Here is a 19,135-nt window from a genome sequence, read left to right on the forward strand (position 1 = left end):
GCACTCTTGTGTTAGATTGGAGAATAACTCCCAACCCCTCACTCATTATTTTGGGTGTTGTGTTACTTTCTACGTCGGAAAAAGACAAAACGTTGTGTAATGCAGGAGATGATTACGTAAAATTGGTGGGCTACAATATAACACTGGAAAACACAATTTTCATTGAGGTAGATGTGCCAGCTGTTTTTATCTAATTTATGAATGCAGAATGCAAACTTGATCTTTGTTTATTATTATTATTATTATTATTATTATTATTATTATTATTATTATTATTAATGAATGAATCTTTATTTCGAACATGATTTAAAGAATAAAAACAATAAAAAACAAACAACAAACAATATATATCACTGTTTGAAATTATTATTATTATTATTATTATCGATCCAGCCATTTTCTGAACCGCTCTTTTGTTATTTTTATTTTCTCAAGAACAGAAATGATAAATGAGTGAAAATAACTTTTTAATTAAAATTTGTGGGGGTTTTTTAAGTCGCGGCCCTACAGGCGCATAAACCTGCTTTTGGATATTGTAGTTCACAAGTAGCACTTTCCCTGAGTTCACAATAATAAAAGAACTACAATTCCCAGCATTCTTTTTCCTTGCGACTGGCGTGCATTTGTTTTGTTTTTTTCTGCAGACGCGGCTAGTTCAAGTTGCCATAGTAGGTGGATGCACAATCTCCGTCGTTTTCTTTTAAGTAAAAATCTTGTGTGTGACGTGGACGACACTTTAGTGCAATATATTTTATCTTTTGCCGCTGGCCATATTTAAGGTTGTGCGATCGTTGTACAACTACATGAGTGTCAGCTTTAGGTTAGCTAGCTAGCATTTAGTGTTTGCCACCTGTTGCTATCATCAAGCGGAGCATCCTAAACAACGCAATGAGATCGTTGAATGGGCAGGCGAAAATATATGTATTTTATAAGTCTAATTATTTCTTAGAGAGGTTTTCTTAGCAAAGCAAAAGCTTCCCAATTTTGTTGCGAATGTGCAATGCGATTCTTTTGTCATTGGGAGTTACTCAGGTTATTAATCTAACAATTCGCGTTGCCGAGCTATAATTCCAAAATATGGACACATCCAGTGGATCGGATTCGTGCGACAGATTGCGTGGACATGAAGCCCACCGTAGATTTGCACGGGAAAGAGGCCGAGCTAGTGGGCGAGCAGGTGATGGCCGAACAGCTGAGATGTCAGAGAAGATCAGCACACTTTGCAGCACTTTGCAGGTACAAGTAGTCATTCCTTTTATATTTAAAATAGATCAAATAGAAGATTAGATGCTTGCAATTCAACTACACTAATTGTCATCCTCATGAATAAATAAAGAACTATAATAGTTCCATAAAGATATGTTTTTAGAAAATATCTGATATCACTGTATATTTTCATTACCACATGACTAACTGCACAATATCTTTTATACGGATGCATTTTATGAGCCACTGTAGCATCTGTGTGAATGCTTGACTTTCAGCGGTCACACGATTTGTTCTGTTTCTTTGGCAGGATACTAATCGGAACTTGACCAAGGTGGACCAGATGCTGGGCCAGTACAGGGAGCATACCGACGACCAGGCTGAGGCCATGGCTTTGGTGAGACACCTGTTCAATCCATTCCCAGTGTAATGAAATTATATTACACATTACACAGATGGCTTTTACACAAGGTCAGGGTCACTTCATTTTTATTTAAGTCCACTTTCAATTGAAACCTACCCTTGATCTAATATTTTGCTTCCTGAAATTAAACTCAAATTAGACTGAGGTCCTCTCTCAAGACAGTTTGTTGCTTCAGCCATCTTTTTTTTTCTTCTGTTGTCTAGCTTCGTGATAACCTGGAGGAGTCCATCAGTCAGTTGCAGGCACAGCGGCTGATAAGAACCAATGGTGTTCATAGCAGTGTTTCCGCCTCCAGCTTGCACTCCAGTGACCTGGATGGTTGCCCTAGATCAGGTAGGGAACCCGAGCATCCAAAATCTTGTCTGGGTTAATAACAAAGAGATTAACTATGCAGAGTGATAAAGCTGAATGTGACTGGCGGAGTTTTCCAATGGTCTGCTCACTCTTTATTCATTAATTCCAACGTGACCACAATGTGGAATTACAGCTGGCAAACATATCAAGTCGACTTCCCCACGAAAAGACTACGCAGGAACGCCAGGGAGCAGGAGGAGGTCTCACTCGGCTTGTGTTCGCTTCAAGAATAGCAGCTTGTCAGGAGAAGATGTAAGAATCCCAGAAATGCTTTTTTATTTTTTTTAATTACACAATTCTTGGATTTCCATTTATTTAGGTTGCATCGAAATCGGATTGGAATGTAATTAAGACAGCATATTGTGTTTTAAAGACGAGATCCCACTTTTGTATGTCTTATAATACCAACCATTACAGATCCACACACTCCACCAGTCCTTGAGGGATCTGCGCTGCGACCAACAGAGACTGTCAGTGGACCTGGAACGAGAAATCATCAGGAGAAATAGGTAATATTTGATCTTCTACTGCATGTGAACAAGTTTTGTTGTGGTGCGTGTCCAGTAAGTATTCTATAACGCGCCTCACTGGGTGTGTTTATGTTGGTTTGAATCACAGCACAGACATTTTTACTGTCACGAGTTATTTCTTTCTGACCAGTAGGTGTCTCTAGTGTGTATCTAAACCCACAGGAAAATCTTTCGTGAACTATCTCAATGTCCACATATTGAGAAAAAAAAAAAACACTCTCACTTCATTGGGTATATTTAAATCAGTTGATCAACACAGGAACAAGGGGCCATGCTTTAACCCATCACAAAATGATCTTGGTTACATTATTTAGCTAATCAAGATAGAAAATATTATTGGTTTGGATTATCATGCTGTATGGTTTTACGCCACAATGTTATAAAATACTTAAAAAAAAATACAATGTCCAGGGTATGTTGCATGTGGATAGTCACCAATGTTCAAGATTTAACGAGATAAGTGACCTAGAGGGATAAGATAATGATGTTCTGGAGAGCTGTTGAAGGCCACATTGAAAAGTCAAAAAGGCAATTTGTTTCTCAGTATAATTAAAAAGTTTGACAAACCTATTAAACACACTTGACTGGGTCAATCTGAGAACGTATTTTGCCACTTAAAGGCTGTATAATTGTTTTAGAGTGTGTTGTGTAATATTTTCACTTTTTCTTTTCTGGACAGGGCTGATGTCGACACCAGGATTGTGATCGAGAGCCTCTCTGATCATGTGACCCCGATACAGCGGCATGACTCTGTAAGTGATCGTGTTTCCGTGTACACTTTGTCCCACGTTAAGCTATTGCAATTATTTGATTTATGTATCTGCTAATTGTAAAAAAATTTAAATAAACTTCAGATGCCCTTACATCAGCTTGTATGCTCATCCTAAATATTGTCTTAAAAAAACCTATGAGCCAAGTTGTCTGCATTTTCCATACTGTAGTTTTACTCTAGACCACAAGGGGGCACTGTGTTGCTTTACTATAATATTTCATAATACTGTTCACCTCGGGATGAGCTCACTTTTCTGAATACAAAGCAGCTCCCAATTCAATTTATATCCCTCGCCACCATAGTGTCCTAATGGGAGAATGACACACCCAAGGGTGAGGGAAAAAAAAAAATCCATCCCCCTCAGAAAAAAAAAACAAAGTAAATAAACGCATAAGAAAATGATGAAGAGGAAATGAATCTATTTTATCTCCAAAGTTAAGTAGATGAGGGGAAGCGCAGGGCACATTTATTCCCGCTGTGATGTGAATCAAATAGATGATGAGTCACTTGGGTAGCTGTTATTGCTAGCACCTGACAATTCATCACTATAGCTTGGTTATAATGTTCGGGATCGAGTGGGATGTGAAGCCCCCCTACAAATCCACACAGTGGCTTATTTAAAAGAGATGTGGAGTCTGGATGATGTCATACTAAAGCACCTGTCCTGTAAGAACAACTTTCTGTGTTCGATAGACTTTGGAGCGACACAGTTTCAGCGAGAGAGAGGACGCCGTGACGTCCAGACTAGTGAACGCAGAAAAGGAAAAGTCCAAGGTGAGTACAGATTTTTAATATATTGTAGATTTATAGGTTTTAAAATACTCTGACATTGAATAACATCACCTCTTTTCAGATGGAGTATGAGCTTGAGAGAGTTCAACGACAACTGACTCAGTCGGAGGACAGCAGAGAGTCGCTGGTTCAACAGGTTTGTATTTATTTGATCTGGATGAACTATGCTAAGGCGTAAATGTGAACGCACACAGGAAACCTGGAGTCTTCTCTGCAAACTCCCCCGAAGGAAATCCCAGTTGTTTAATATTCCGACGTTTCTGCCACGTGCGGATGATGATTCACAGGTGGAGACGATGCGAGGCGAGCTGCAGCGGATCAGGATGGAGAAGATGGAACTTCAGAAGGTCCAGCTGCAGTCTAGTCAGACTATTCCTGGCAACTCTACAGGCAGGGAGGAGGGACGATTACGAGGTGCGCAATGTAGGTGTCAGGAGGGCAATCAGCAGTTTGTATTTATTTTATTGCTAGACTATTTAATTAATGTTTTTTGTAATGAATGAATAATGAAAAAACTGAAAAGCTAGGTAGGTACTTAATACATCCTGCGAGGAAAGTTAAAAATTACGGAGAACGGTTTGAGCAATAGTGAGAAAATGTCATTTTTAGTACTCCGAAGTGGGAACATTAGTTGTAAAACTAGAATTTTCGATTATTTTCTGGGGCGGAAAGACAAAGTACACTGAGAAATCAACCAAAAAATCTGCAGTGTTTTTTTTTTTTGAGAGGGGGGAAAAATCTCCAAGGCAAAAGAAAAAAATGGTAATTTGAAAATAAAACATTTATTTGTGCTAGCTTTTGGTGCATGAAAAACTATTTAACAGTACATCTTTTTTAAAACCAAACTAAATTAGTGGGGGAAAAAAAATTATTAGTAGCAAGAATAAATTGGAAATTTAGAAAACAACATGGGTTTAATTTTAGAAAGCCTCAGTGGATCAGGACCTACTTCGCTGGATTTATTTGGTTTATAAACAGACCAGAACTTGTTAAATTGAACTCTCTCGTTACATAAAATACTGTTGACAACTACTTTTGTTATGAGCTCAGAGCATGTTAAGTTTATACCATAATGATTTCCTGTGTGTTTTTCTATTTTGAATATATGTAGACGATTCAGACATGGAGAAAGAGTTGGTGGAGCTCCGAGCTCAACTGCGTAAGGTATCAGTCAACAGTGAGGTTGAGGAGCTCAAGAATTCATTGGACCGCAAGGAGAGAGAACGGATCCAGCTGAGTATCCAATTGGAGGTGTGTCTATCTTATTTTAGTTTTTTTTTTATTTTGGTGCGGTGTTGTTTTTTTCCATTTGTTTAAAGGGTATTCCAATTTGAAGTTGCTTAATCTGACCTTTCTCTGACCTCTTTACACAAGGGCTTGTCTGCAGACTTGGCAAGACGGGAGCAACAACAAGTGCGAATGCTTGAGCAGCTGAGGGATTTACAGGTATTTCTCAGTTTCATCAGCTCGTGCTGTAAACAATGATTGATTAGTATTCGTTCTTTGATTAGCATCATAAAGTATATTTTTCAAAATATACAAATTGGCCTTTCTTTTCAGAGCCGACAGCAGACAGAGAGGACTGAGACTGAGGAGTTACTCCAGGAGAGCACAAGGAGCAGAGAAGAACTAAGGGCCAAGGCCCAAAAGGCCGTGCGTCAATGGAGGGCAAAGTGCAATCGACTCCAGAAGGAACTGGAGGAAGCCCGGGTTCACATTCAGATGCACACTGACAAAGCAGCACAGGTCAGTCTGGGCAGGCATTTGTTAAATGACATGAAAAGTACTTACTGACTAGTTTTTCTCTGAGTCTGTGTGAAAATTGAGGTAGCTCACCCCCACGCTACCGTAATTCCTGTTCATTATTATGCTGTCAAACATACACTTTGTGAAAATAACACAGGTTCACATTTTGATGCTTTGATTTAGTGTCGCTAATCATTAATGAAAATGAAGCTTCAGTTTTGCCTCATGAACCAGTTGTATTTTTTCCACCCCATTTCTTCGGATGGCCCACAAAAGTGGGCTGAAAGAAGTCTACCTTTCATGAACCCTTTTATTTAAACCAACAGTGCCATCTAGAGGAAGTCAAAAAATACAACAGGTTCATAAAGCAAATTTGAAGCTTCATTTTCTCATCACGAGTTGCTATACAACAAAAAACTTGAGTATCAAAACACACAGTGAACTAAATCTTCCCACGTACAGTGACTTCTTATTGTGTAATTGAATTGATAGCTTCATCACGTTTAAGCGCAAGCGACTTAACGTGGTAACTTGAGAAACCTAATTTTCAACCGAGACGTCGATATACAATTACACAGCAAAGAGGAACCCATGTACATTGTTAAAAAAGATAAGATTTAAAAAATGGAGAACATCTCTTAAAGTCTTTGCCATTACTAGCATCATTAGCATTCATGAAGAAACTTCCAAGAGGTGAGAAAAGAAGCAGAACATCTCATACCTAGCCTAGTGGTTCGACACACAAGCGATTTGCATAAAACTACAGTGGCTGAATTATTGATGCTTTTTTATTTGGTGCAATTTCTCCATGATGGTTTTTCACAGTTAGAAATGCCTTGTGAAATAAGCGCAAGAAAGGGAATCCTTATAAACTATTAAAATAAACCGTCATCAATGATAGATGATAAAAACAGTTTCGCTTTATATTAAAATTTCTAGTCAACTCAAACAAAAGAGTGTTAAGGGCGAATACATTTGAATTTCTTGCTAATGATCACAATTTTTTTGAACTCCAGAGGACGGTGGGATACTTTGCGGTTCTCTCCAGATGCATTTGAGATGATGAGCCAATTTACTAGTTAGTGTGAAAACGCCAGGAGACTCCCACCTGGAATATTTGCTGTGATGTGAATGAATTATGAATTAATTTCCACCCTTTTATTGAATCAGGATGTATTACAAAGAGCTCAATTGAATTATTAGTTCCTTAGCGACAGTAAAGACCTGAAAATGTCGAAGTATTAGACGTGATCTGCCTCATTGCCAAGCAGTTTTCTGTCAGTACAAGAACTGCCGACACTTCCTCCTTCCCTCGTCAAATGTTGGCAGAGCTTTCCCTCCCCGTCGTCTCCTGTGATTCTTTTTTCCCCGTCCGTCTCTCCCTCACTCTTTCTGTTCTTCTCTCCAGGTAGCCAAAGAAAAGGAGGGTTCCCACACCCAGCTAAAGGCGCTGAGCCAGCAAGTTGGAGCTGCCCGCAGAGAGCTGGCTGAAAGCCTACAACGTTTGGCCCTGTGTGAAGAGGAGCTTCACCGCAAGGATGTGGAGCTCTCCGAGAGCTGTCAGCGCCAACTGGCTCTAGAGCAGGAAACCCGGGAGGTGAACATCCCTCAATACTGTGTACATCACAGGAGGTGGCCATTTTGACACTCTGTTAACTGAAAATTGAATCATAGGTGAAGGAGACCTCGGCTGGTCTTCAGAGAGAAGTTCGGCGGCAGTCGGACAACCTGGCAAGACTGGAGGAAGAGAATCGGAGGCTTGTAGAACAAGCCGACACGCAAATAAGTCTCAGTCAGAGACACCAGAATAAACAGGCGGAGCTCCAGGTTACGCTGAGTCAAATGACCTCAACTCATGCTCAGCTAGCACACCGCTTGACTGAGGCGGAAGCTTCCAAGAAGGAGCTTCAGAAGGTCACAGCAGAATTGCAGGCCAAGCTGGCCGTGGTTCAGGAAGAGCCGGACACGTTGAGGAAACAGCTGCGGCTCGAGAGAGAGATTCATCAGAAGGAGCTGGACAACCTGAAGGCCACTATTGAAGAAGGCAAGACGAAGAACAAAGAAGTGCACGACATGCTCCGACTCTGCCGTCAGCAGCGAGATGAAATCCAGTCACATCTAAATGATGTTCAGGTTATAATTTTTTTTTTAAGCATGAACCACTAACCCCCATTTCAGGCTGTGAAGGTGCACGTTCCTCCCTGATATGGATGAATGTAGGACATTAGCTGTCCTCGTTGGCATTATCAGTGAGGACAAGGACGTGTTCTAGAAAGTTCTGCCCCATGGGTCCTCTGCAAGCCCACCCAATATTCAAATAGCAGAGCCAGAAGCGTATATTCCCGTTCAGCCTCAGCCATCATTGAGGAATTATAAGAAACGCTTAAAATAGCTCTTTTTCCTTGTCCTTGTCCTTTCTTGGTTTCCCCTCCACTGTATTATCCGTTTTCCTCGTAATCCCTTCCCTTGTCGCCTCCCTCCAGCTTTAATTTTTCATTTTACTTCTTTTTCCTTGCATCTTTTTATCCCTTGTATTTTTCCTCAGCGGCACACAGTTCATTCCAAGTTCTCAGTCAATGTTAATTACTCTATAATAATTACGCGATGCAGTTCATGATGTATTTCTCCATCGTGAACACACCTGCTCTCCATTAGGAAGGCGCAGTGTCGGAGAAGAAGTTATGCGAGGTGCTTCGCGTCAAGTTGGACAGGATGAAGGATGAGTGTGACAAGCTGGCTGCACAGCTCAACGCAAAAGAGGATGCACACGCACTCCTCGATAAAAAATACCAGCTGCTTCAACTGGAACTGGATGAAGTGAGTGGAATCTCTATTTAAATGGTAAAAAATTATATTGTATGTATAGTATAGGCTACACAACAAACTGATGAATACCGTATTTTCCGGACTATAAGGTGCACCTAAAAACCTAAAATTTTCTCAAAAGCTGACGGTGCACCTTATAGTCCGGTGCACCTTATATATGGACCAAATTCCTAAATTTAAACTGGCCCGAAGTATTGTGTTATGAAATCAATCATAAGTGGCCCACTGAAGACTATTTAATCATGAATCAAAAAGACTATGGATCATTATTTTGTGATAATAAAGTAAAATGTTGCGTCTGAAGTTGAAATAAAAAAGATAAAATGGAGAATGATTTGATTTAGATTAAAAATCTGACTTGATGCATTAATGGTGCGCCTTATAGTCCGGGGCGCCTTATATAAGGACAATTTTTTAAAATGGGCCATTCATTGAAGGTGTGCCTTATAGTCCGGTGCGCCTTATAGTCCGGAAAATACGATAGCTCGTTTTCAAAACAGAGACCAATAAAAACTGTTCAAATATTTAAAAATGAAATACTGAAATCAAATCAAAAATAAAAATAATTTTTTAAAAAAATGAATGGCAATTAAAATTGCTTACAATATCTCTATTTTTTAAAAGTGAAAACAATTATACATTTTGGATTTGACATGAATTCGATGCACAATCTGTCTTCGCGGGCCACCTAAAATGATATGGCGGGCCGTAACTGGGCTTGACTTTGACACCTGTGCATGTCAGGAACAAATTAGATGGTGATCAGATCCATTTATTTATTACACACAATTAAAACATGCGGAGAAGGTTTTTGCTTTGTCAGCACTATTTCAAGTACTTTAAATGGTAGGTGTTTTACAACAACAGATGGAGTCTTCACTCTCCTCTCTGACAGGGAGGAGGATCTCCTCAGGGTATCCATGTATTGACTCTAAACCGGCTGAAGGAGAAAAAAAAAAAAAGGAGACTGTTATTCATGTACCGTGGGTAGTTTTTCATGAAGAGACAGAATGATGACCCACAGTCCCCGTGGCTACACTGTTCAGTTACTTCCTTCGTCCCTGACATATTGATTGACTGTGCCCTGGAAGAGACCCTGGAACTATTGACAGAGCAGACCAGTTAACCAGTTTGTTTGTGTAGGAGGAAAGCAAATGACATTTTAATGCCTAAAGTTGGTTGTGTTTTTTTTGCATTTTTGTTACAAAAAGTATATCCTGATCAACTTTCATATTCTCTAAAGGTCAAGTCAGATATGACAGTATCAGAACTTCTCAGACTAGAAGAGAAAGTGGCCCAGATGGAAACAGAACATGAGGCCATTCTTTGTTCCATCAGTGATGAACTCGATGGAGCTCTCCAAGGTCTGCCAAGGAATGACTTCCAGGTATGCTACTTTCTGCCCTTTCTTTTTCCATGCGTCCATCTTCATCAAATGACACCAAAACATGTAGATTTACATTTGGATTTCATTATTTTGCATGGGAAAGCTCACAATTGGCTACATTTGTTTTAGCAGGCAACTAAAAAAGCTGGACCAGTAAAAGACTCCTCCCTCTGGCTAGCGGAGACAAAGGTATGATTATTGCGAGACTCTATCTAGAGATTTGTTTCCCGCAAATTTATTTCTACAACATAAGAAAACACTCTCCAATCCATTCGGTGTGCATTTTTTCCTATTCTGATGAACTAGTCCAAGATACGCTGGCTGCGTGAGGAGGTGCAGGAGCATGACACAAGAGGAGAACGACTTAGGATGCAGCACAAGCACACCAGGGATGAGCTGAAGGCTCTCATGCAGACTCGGGCCACAGACCGAGATGCTCTCTTGCGACGGCTGGACGAACAAGAAAAGCTGTTACTCTCGATCAGCGCTGAAAAAAAAGGTACATCGATGCATTCATTCTGCTATTTGGTATGTTTGTTAGCATATGAGCACATGGTGACATTTTGATTTGACCTCATTAAATTCAGAATTAACAAAGTGCAAACTTAAGGGATTTCATCCATTCCTGATAAACATCAGCAGATGTACAAATACTTAATCTAATCTAACAGCAGTAATAAAAAAATGTCACTAGTAATTTGACCCCTTTTTAATAGCTTCTGTGATCCTTTTAAATAGTGTCAGCGTCTCAGATTGTGTTCCCTTCGCCTCCGATCTTATCAGTTGATTTCGCAGAAGCTCCTCCTCAGCATACCGCACGCTTCATCTCTTCATCCACTTCCCTCACCTCCCATCCAGTAATGTGATGTCTAGATCATCAAGTCGTTTCATCCGCAGGTCAGCTCATTTCGATAGATGTTCAGGGCAGACAAGATCAGTATGGCTGGAACCAATCAGCCATTAATACAAAAAATAACTTCCATCTCTTAGACAGGAAATGGAATTACTGGTTTTGTAGCGTATACAGTGACTTAACATCTTCTCAACAAGGTGACATTCCAATTGCCGTAGTTGAACACTTATAACCTTTGCGAGATTATGGTCGTGGACTCGTCCATCAAATTCTAATGTGAGCGATGTTTTTATTCAAGCCACTTAATTGCTCACCTCAGGCAACTGCTTGTTAATGGCAGCAGTCAGCAGAACTTTCCCGCACATTATTTTCCGCACTATAAGGCGCACCTTCAATGAATGGCCCATTTTAAAACTTTGTCCATATATAAGGCGCACTGGATTATAAGGCGCACCTTCAACCCATTTTAAAACTTTGTCCATATATAAGATATATACATTTGGCCCGCGGGCCGGACTTTGGACACGCCTGCTGTAGTGGCTCAATATTGGGCAATATATAAGGCGCACCTGATTATAAGGCGCACTGTTGGCTTTTGAGAAAATTGGAGGTGCGCCTTATAGTGCGGAAACTACGGTATATTTGTTTTCTGTGGTTGAAGAGATGGAGGTGTGCAGTCATCCCCAGGCCGATGTTTGAATTTCAGATGAGCACATAAAGATCTTGTACGCTTAACAAGTAATTTTTATGGAGCATTTCCAAGCGCAAATGGTTTGCGAAAAGTAGCTGGAGACATCAAGTGTTTTCCGTTTATTTATCAGGGGAGCAGTTCTTGCATCAGGATGCACTTAAGGCTCAGTGAAGATGCATTTCAATTTCAAAGCATTTCCCATCCTGCGAGCATTTACTCAACCCTACGACTAATATCAAGCAACGTGGCAAAGTAATCACTGGAACAATTTCACAATAGCCATTTAAAATGTGTTTGAACATTGCCTCTTGCATTTTGATTCATGCTTGAATGTCTTGCTGGGAGTTAATTGACACAGCTTGCTAGGTTAATTTAGCACATTAGCATGCAAAGTAAAATGCGTAAATATTGTGGGGCAGTGTGAAATATAATCAGTTACCAAATAACAATGTAATTAGACAAACAATCAGTAATTGCAACTGAAAACAATTTGCTGCCGTAATTATCTGCAAGCTGAAACAATTCTTGAACGGACATTCTAGGATTTAATCACATATCTAAATTTTCCCCTTAGAGCTGCTGGAGGGGAATCGCAAGAAGGATGAAGAAATGAGAAGCCTGCAGGTTAGTATTCATTGTTCTTCACTTTGATCATGCCACTTATCTCCTTCCCACTGTGCGACAACATCCACCATCACCTTTACTGGTGTCAGACTGCTCCAACCCAGCACCTCCACTCACTTGCCAAGAGTCAAATCCCCGAGATCCATCTGCTTGGACTCGACGACACCTGGCAAAAACGTGTGCGCAATTATTCAGCTGTCCCGTACCCAGTCGAGTCATTAATTATGAAGGATGAGCGCTGCGGAAAGTAAATTAGAAAGACAAGTAGAAAGTTTCAGAGGTAAAGAAAGCCTTGTTGGAAACTGACAATACATGCAAAACAGATGGGGGGGGGGGCATTTAAGAATCATAGCATCACTTACATGCATCGTTACCGGGGGCATACAAACCAGCAGTCAGGAGTCCTCGTCTGTCATCGCACGGAATCCACTTTTAGTGTTCGAGCAGATTACCTGGTTTAAATGTCTCTCTGCATTTTCTGTATTCGGGTAATTTGCCAATGGCGGATTTGTGATCATCTGCCATCTTTTGTCTTTGCAGGATCGTGTTTTGGATCTTGAGATGGTAAGGTATCACTGTTTGTGGATACAGATGAGCTAGATATTAAAATTGCAAGTTTAGGTGCAATTATATCGATTGTGTTTTTTTAATGATTATTCGATTAATCGATGGAATAATCGATTCTAAAAATTTTCTATGACAATCATGGCTCGTTTAGAAATGAGGTGAATAATGGTGTCATTGTCGTCCAGTGTAAATATAGTGTGTACTGTATTTTCCGGACTATAAGGCGCACCTTTAATGCATCATGTCAGATTTTTAATCCAAATCAAATCATTCTGCATTTTATCTTTTTTATTTCAACTTCAGATGCAACAAATTACTTTATAATCACAAAATAGTGATCCATAGTCTTTTTGATTCATGAGTCATAGTCTTCAGCGGGCCACTTATGATTGATTTCATGACACAATGCTTCAGGCCAGTTAAAATTTAGGAATTTGGTCGATTTATAAGGCGCACCGGACTATAAGGCGCACTGTCGGCTTTTGAGAAAATTTTAGGTCCGCCTTATAGTCAAGAAAATACGCTAATACTCATAACAAATTCAGGAGTTAAAATAAAATTAATACCCAAAATTTAAATCTACTGTAAATTTTAGCCCTGAAATAACTGAGAATTAATTCAAGACTCCAGCTTTTTCTTTTTTTCACAAAAGCTGTCTATCACTTTGAATTATGCAGCTCACTTGCTCCCTCCAGTCTCTCGTTAGTTAGCCAGCGACTGCGGACCACCATCAAGTTAAATCATTTCTGCAACAATAGTATCCATCGACCCACTTTCTCCCCCGCCTGGCCGGGTGTCATCCCGCTATGCGAGTGTGTCATCCAAGAGTCGAGCAATGTAACTGCATCTTTTTAGACAAAACGTCTCCATCTGACTTGGGTCAGGAGGCTATTAAAAGACGCAAGAGAAATAAAACGCAATACTGTTTAAGAGGTCTCTTCATTAAAAAATGCAATGACAGCAAGCTGACAGAGATCCACAATTAGTTTCTGTATTGGCCAACGGTGGCACATTATTGCCGCTCAAGCATACTCTTTTCTTGACCATTTACAATCGCCGAATGCCAAAAGCTCAATCGGCCCAATTCGAATCCTGCCAGCATCATTAGAATCTGCATAGTGACCCAAAGTCAATGCAGTGCATGTGGGTGTCAGGAGATAATGAATAGGAAAAAGGTCCTATTCGGATTTGCCATGAAAGGAACAATAATGGTGGCAACTGTGGCACCATTGTTACCGGACAGCTTCTTCCATCATCTGTGGAAATACAAATACGCTGTCACATGATCCAGAGCTGTTATTATCCGCAGAGAACTGATGCAGGCCTGCAGCCCCGTCGCATGTAATCATGGCTTCACATGAGCCTTGGACTGGAAATGATGCCTCATTTCACTTGGAATTATTTTTTTGATTTGGAGGGAGTCTGTAAACAGTATTTAAGGAAACCATTAAGGGAGGGAAGCTCATTATTTTGTGGCTTTGATTGTCACTTGTTTACTGTTACATAGTGATGGGAAGATTCAAAATTGCTTCATGAACCAGTTTATTTTTTGAGTCCGGGGTTTAAAAGAGGTTTAAGTAATGATAAGTTAGGATGCAGTTTTAAACAAGTGGTTCATGAAATAAATTTGAAGCTTCATTTTCCCCATCGCTACTGTTACATGATTTTTTTTTTCTGCCCGTTACTAGAAATCAAGAGCAGCAACGGACTACTTGAAGTTCATCCCAGAGAAGCAATATCTGACAGACAATTTCAAAGACTTAGAGGTAAGGCTCCTAGATTTTTTTTTGCTTATTTATTAAAAGACAAAAGTTAATATTCAGATGTTACACGGTTGTGCCATCAGGAATCACAACGGCAAAAAGAGGTGGTCGAGCAGTGCTACACTAAACACAAAGAAATCGTCTGGGACCTGCAGCACCAGCTTGATGAGTCGAAACGGAAAATCCATGAGTGCAGGGTAGGATACACACGATTTGCTAAAAATTTGCATTGCAGAAAGTCAAAAGGTGCTTGTGGTGTGCAGCCTTTTCTTACAACGTCATCTTGTCCTTCAGGAGGAGAAATTAGACGCCACTACCAGAAGTATGAAACTTGCTGTTCTGGCTTCCTCTATGAAGAGCCCCAGTGGATTTTTTAACAGCTCTCTGAGATCCGATACACTGTGTGAGTTTGTATTTTTGATATTAACAAAGAAAAAAAATTACTTTACAATCCCATATCAAAGGCATAACAATATTGTTTTTTTTTGTTCTATTATTTTATTTATTATTATTATTTATATATGTTTTTTATATTTTATTTATATATTTTATTTTATTATTATTTTTATTTTTTTTTTAATTTATTTGATAATCTTATGTGACACATGATTGCTCGCATACCCAAGGCTAAAGATCAAATCAATACGTATTGTTTTCAAATTTCTCGCAGACATAATTTCTACTGGACTTTCAGGAATTATCGTATACTTGGAGAAGAATGTCATTCGATACAAAATCTTTTACGTGTTATTTGTCCGAGAACATTTAGCATTGAATGCTAGATTGAAAATGGACATCAAATACCAGGAAATGCACATGTAGCTATCGGATTTGAAAAGGTGTTTATTTTTTTTGCTTAAATTTCAGGAGGAACATAAAATGTCCTCTTACCTTTAGAGGTGAACTGAGATTGACCTTTTCGAAAGCTTTCAAGCCGTTCAATGTTTCAGCAGCTGCTTTTTCGACAAGTGTACAAAAAGTAAAAATACATGTATCCTCACAATTCCTGTGAAATTGTTTCTGACACATGCCTGATGTTTTGTTTTGTTTTTTTTATCCATTCAGATGGAAAACAAAATTCAAGACCGTTTAACCTAATAGCCACTGTTGTAAAATCATTTGAATTTTTTTCCCCCCCAGCTCCACACAAACGCCTGACCACTTCCGACTTGGACGACCCCGCAGTCAACATGGCCAAATTCCTCACAGATCTTTGACAGCTCTACTACAAGTGATTATTATTATTTATTTTTTTTACACCCAACTGGTGCTCAACCACAGCAAAGAACTACTCCACTTAAAAGAATCAGCAGTAATCTCCCCCGACTACCTCAAACACACAACCACCTTCAAAAGGTGCAAATTTACAACTGTAACAAAAAAGGGATTTTAATTTATTTATATCAGACATACGCCAATGTGTTCAAAGCTGCCACGGTGTTACACAACAAACATGACTGAAGAGCTCACCTCAGTGCCTTTTGCATTTTTTAAAACAATGTGTCATCATGAGAGTATTTTCTTTGTGTCATCAGTCTTGGTTTTTTTTTTTTTTTTTTATGAACTGTGAAGCTCTTGAAATAAATCCTGATGGGGCCTAATGTTTGTTTTCCAAGGAACCCATGGTGCCGATTCATTTAATTTTGTTTGCTAAGGATTTGCTTTGCGGCAAGAGACTGCAGCTTCTCTCTTCGAGATATTTATTCATACTTTTTCATTGACTAAATCAAACAAAGAGAACTACCTTCTTGTTGAGCCTGCTGTGTAAATATTCTTCTGTACAATATCTCTTTTGAGCCGCATGCACTTTTAGTTTACAATCTTTATGTTGACAGTGTTACAAATAACGTTCCTTATTTTAATGTTGTAGTGTTTTGCTTCATCTTCTGCATATTTTTCATATGGTTTAATGTACATTATAGATCCTGATCTGTATTTTAATGTTGTATGCAGGATGACAACTTCCTTCTTAAAGCTTGAGCTCCAACAGCTTCGCAAAAATATTATTTTTTGGAATCTGATAAAAGCCTGTGAGGGTGGCTAATCTATTTCCCAACAGATTACGTTTACGTTGATATTTGCACTTTTCTGAATAAATCACATTTGGTGGGTTTAGCATTTATTTTCCCCTCGGAGACGGCGCTGGCTCCCTAACGTGTTTTTTCGCCTGCTTATTTTCACTGTGTTAGGTAGCAAAAACACATTTTAACACACAGATTCATCCTGCTGGTCCCAACACACTCGTTTTCTCACCCTGTCATTAGTCCAGCTTTAGTTCAGCTCGTCAGGTGACGGATGAAAATGAATGCATTCGCAGATTTGCAATCCTCTTTACCATAGAGGAAATAATGCTTATTAATAAAACGAAACAAAAAAAGCTTAGTTAAAAAATTGAAATGGGAGAGAAACTTTGACAAAATTGAATTATTTCATGAAACACAGGCAGATTTTTTGTATTAATATTTAACAGCCTTTTTTAAAAGGATGATTTATAATCAGTCCCCTAAAATTTGGATATTCTAGTCACAGCAGTGCTTCCATATGCTCAGTGTCCATTACAACAAGTTGTTACATTTTGCATTTTCAAACCCACTGTGCCCCCGTGAAGACACGAGAGGGTTCAAAATAAATCGGGTGCATACTATGCAAACACTCCCATAAAGCCAGTCTCATGAATACATTGTCAGGGCTCATTGAATATCTCCTCACTAAAACAGCCATTAAATGCAAATCCCCCAGAACATCCACAGCCCTGTAGCCAATCACAAAAACTGTTGTCCACAGCTACTTACCTCCACCGAGGTGCAAGCCTTCGTCGCCAAGCGCATTCCCATTAGGGCAAACCTATTTGGCTTGTGATGCAAGCCATTCAATCAGGCAACCATGTTCAGATTTTTTCTTTAAGCCCAGAGGGCTGCAAGTGCATCCAGCCAAAGCCATTCAATAAGTGCAAAGTCTCAGCATCATTTTTCCCCTGCTTACAAACATAATACATTTGAGTACAATTGTCGTACAAATATTTTTATTGATGACCTGTTGTAAAATAAGATGATGTATGCAGCAGTCACGGATGAGAGGTGTCATTTCAGTGTTTGATAACAGACATGATTAGTGATGAGCATTACAGTTCTTTTAAGTGAACTGAATCTTTAGAATCAATTCTCTCAAAAGATTCAGTCAAACGAATCGTATAGAGAACGTGATGTACCAAATTCCTTGTTTGGCATGCTCAAACTTGGCAAATAAAAATTGTTTTGATTTGAAAGTAAAAAGTGCCACACCCACCCTCACCTCCTGATTGGCTGTTTGATCTGTGACGAGTCTTATCATCAATCAGGACAGCATTATTTATTCATTGTATGTGCCTTCTTATTTTTACTTTTTGTATTGTTTACTTGGATGTGTAATAAGTATTGTCACCGTGGGATAGTAGGAAATGCAATTTTGATCTCTTTGTATGTCTTGACATGTGAAGAAATTGACAATAAAGCAGACTTTGACTTTGATTGATTTATTTGTGGTTTCCTGCTGCACTTATACCGTATGGTCACCTTGTACAAGAACAAAACACAGTCAACCTAAAAAAAATTACCTCGTTAAGTGCAGGTGCGTGAAAAGTTTTAGCTCCTTTTGAACGTGAAAGTGGCTAAAACTTTTCACGCACCTGCGCTTAACGAGGGTCACTTGGAAAACATGTTGGAACGCGGCCCCTCGAGGACTGGAGCTTGACACCTGTGACCTTTGACCGTGATATTTCCCTAATAAAGTGGCCTGTTATTAGGTACACTTGAAAATGGCGGTGTACCTAATGGAGTGTCCGTGTGATTCCCTCGTTAAGTGCAGGTGCGTGAAAACTTTTAGCTCCTTTTGAACGTGAAAGTGGCTAAAACTTTTCACGCACCTGCGCTTAACGAGGGTCACTTGGAAAACATGTTGGAACGCGGCCCCTCGAGGACTGGAGCTTGACACCTGTGACCTTTGACCGTGATATTTCCCTAATAAAGTGGCCTGTTATTAGGTACACTTGAAAATGGCGGTGTACCTAATGGAGTGTCCGTGTGATTCCCTCGTTAAGTGCAGGTGCGTGAAAACTTTTAGCTCCTTTTGAACGTGAAAGAAGCTAAAACTTTTCACGCACCTGCGCTTAACGAGGGTCACTTGGACAACATATTGGAACGCGGCCCCTCGAGGACTGGAGGTTGACACCCCTGGTTTAAGTGAAAAGTGCTACACCCGCCCTCACCCCCACCTCCTGATTGGCTGGTTGATCTGTGACGTCACATGGACACTCCATTAGGTACACCGCCATTTTCAGGTGTACCTAATCACAGGCCAGTTCATTAGGGAAAAATCATGGTCAAAGATTAACTGAAAGTGAAAAGTGCCACACCCGCCCTCACCCCCACTTTCTGATTGGCTGGTTGATCTGTGACGTCACTCGGACACTCCATTAGGTACACTTCCATTTTCAAGTGTACCTAATAACAGGCCAGTTCATTAGGGAAAAATCATGGCCAAAGCTTAGCTGAAAGTGAAAAGTGCCACACCTGCCCTCACCCCCACCTCCTGATTGGCTGGTTGATCTGTGACGTCATACGGA

General features: G+C 39.8%; 1 protein-coding gene across 1 annotated transcript; it reads left to right on the plus strand.

The window, feature by feature from the left end:
* Positions 1-632: 632 nt before the first annotated feature.
* On the plus strand, positions 633-17,953 carry cep128 (centrosomal protein 128). Its single transcript, XM_088362495.1, has 24 exons — positions 633-1,236; positions 1,517-1,603; positions 1,834-1,963; positions 2,118-2,236; positions 2,402-2,493; positions 3,194-3,266; positions 3,980-4,060; positions 4,140-4,214; positions 4,366-4,501; positions 5,190-5,329; positions 5,453-5,524; positions 5,639-5,824; positions 7,233-7,421; positions 7,499-7,957; positions 8,480-8,641; positions 9,894-10,037; positions 10,167-10,226; positions 10,344-10,536; positions 12,156-12,205; positions 12,746-12,769; positions 14,461-14,538; positions 14,619-14,732; positions 14,830-14,938; positions 15,676-17,953. The coding sequence occupies exons 1-24, from the start codon at positions 1,078-1,080 to the stop codon at positions 15,750-15,752; spliced, it is 3,009 nt and encodes a 1,002-aa protein (XP_088218621.1). The 5' UTR covers positions 633-1,077; the 3' UTR covers positions 15,753-17,953.
* Positions 17,954-19,135: the final 1,182 nt, after the last annotated feature.

This window comes from Syngnathus floridae, chromosome 19 (assembly GCF_059516105.1).
Source record: "Syngnathus floridae isolate MCC-2025c chromosome 19, RoL_Sflo_1.0, whole genome shotgun sequence".
Lineage (NCBI taxonomy): Eukaryota > Metazoa > Chordata > Actinopteri > Syngnathiformes > Syngnathidae > Syngnathus > Syngnathus floridae.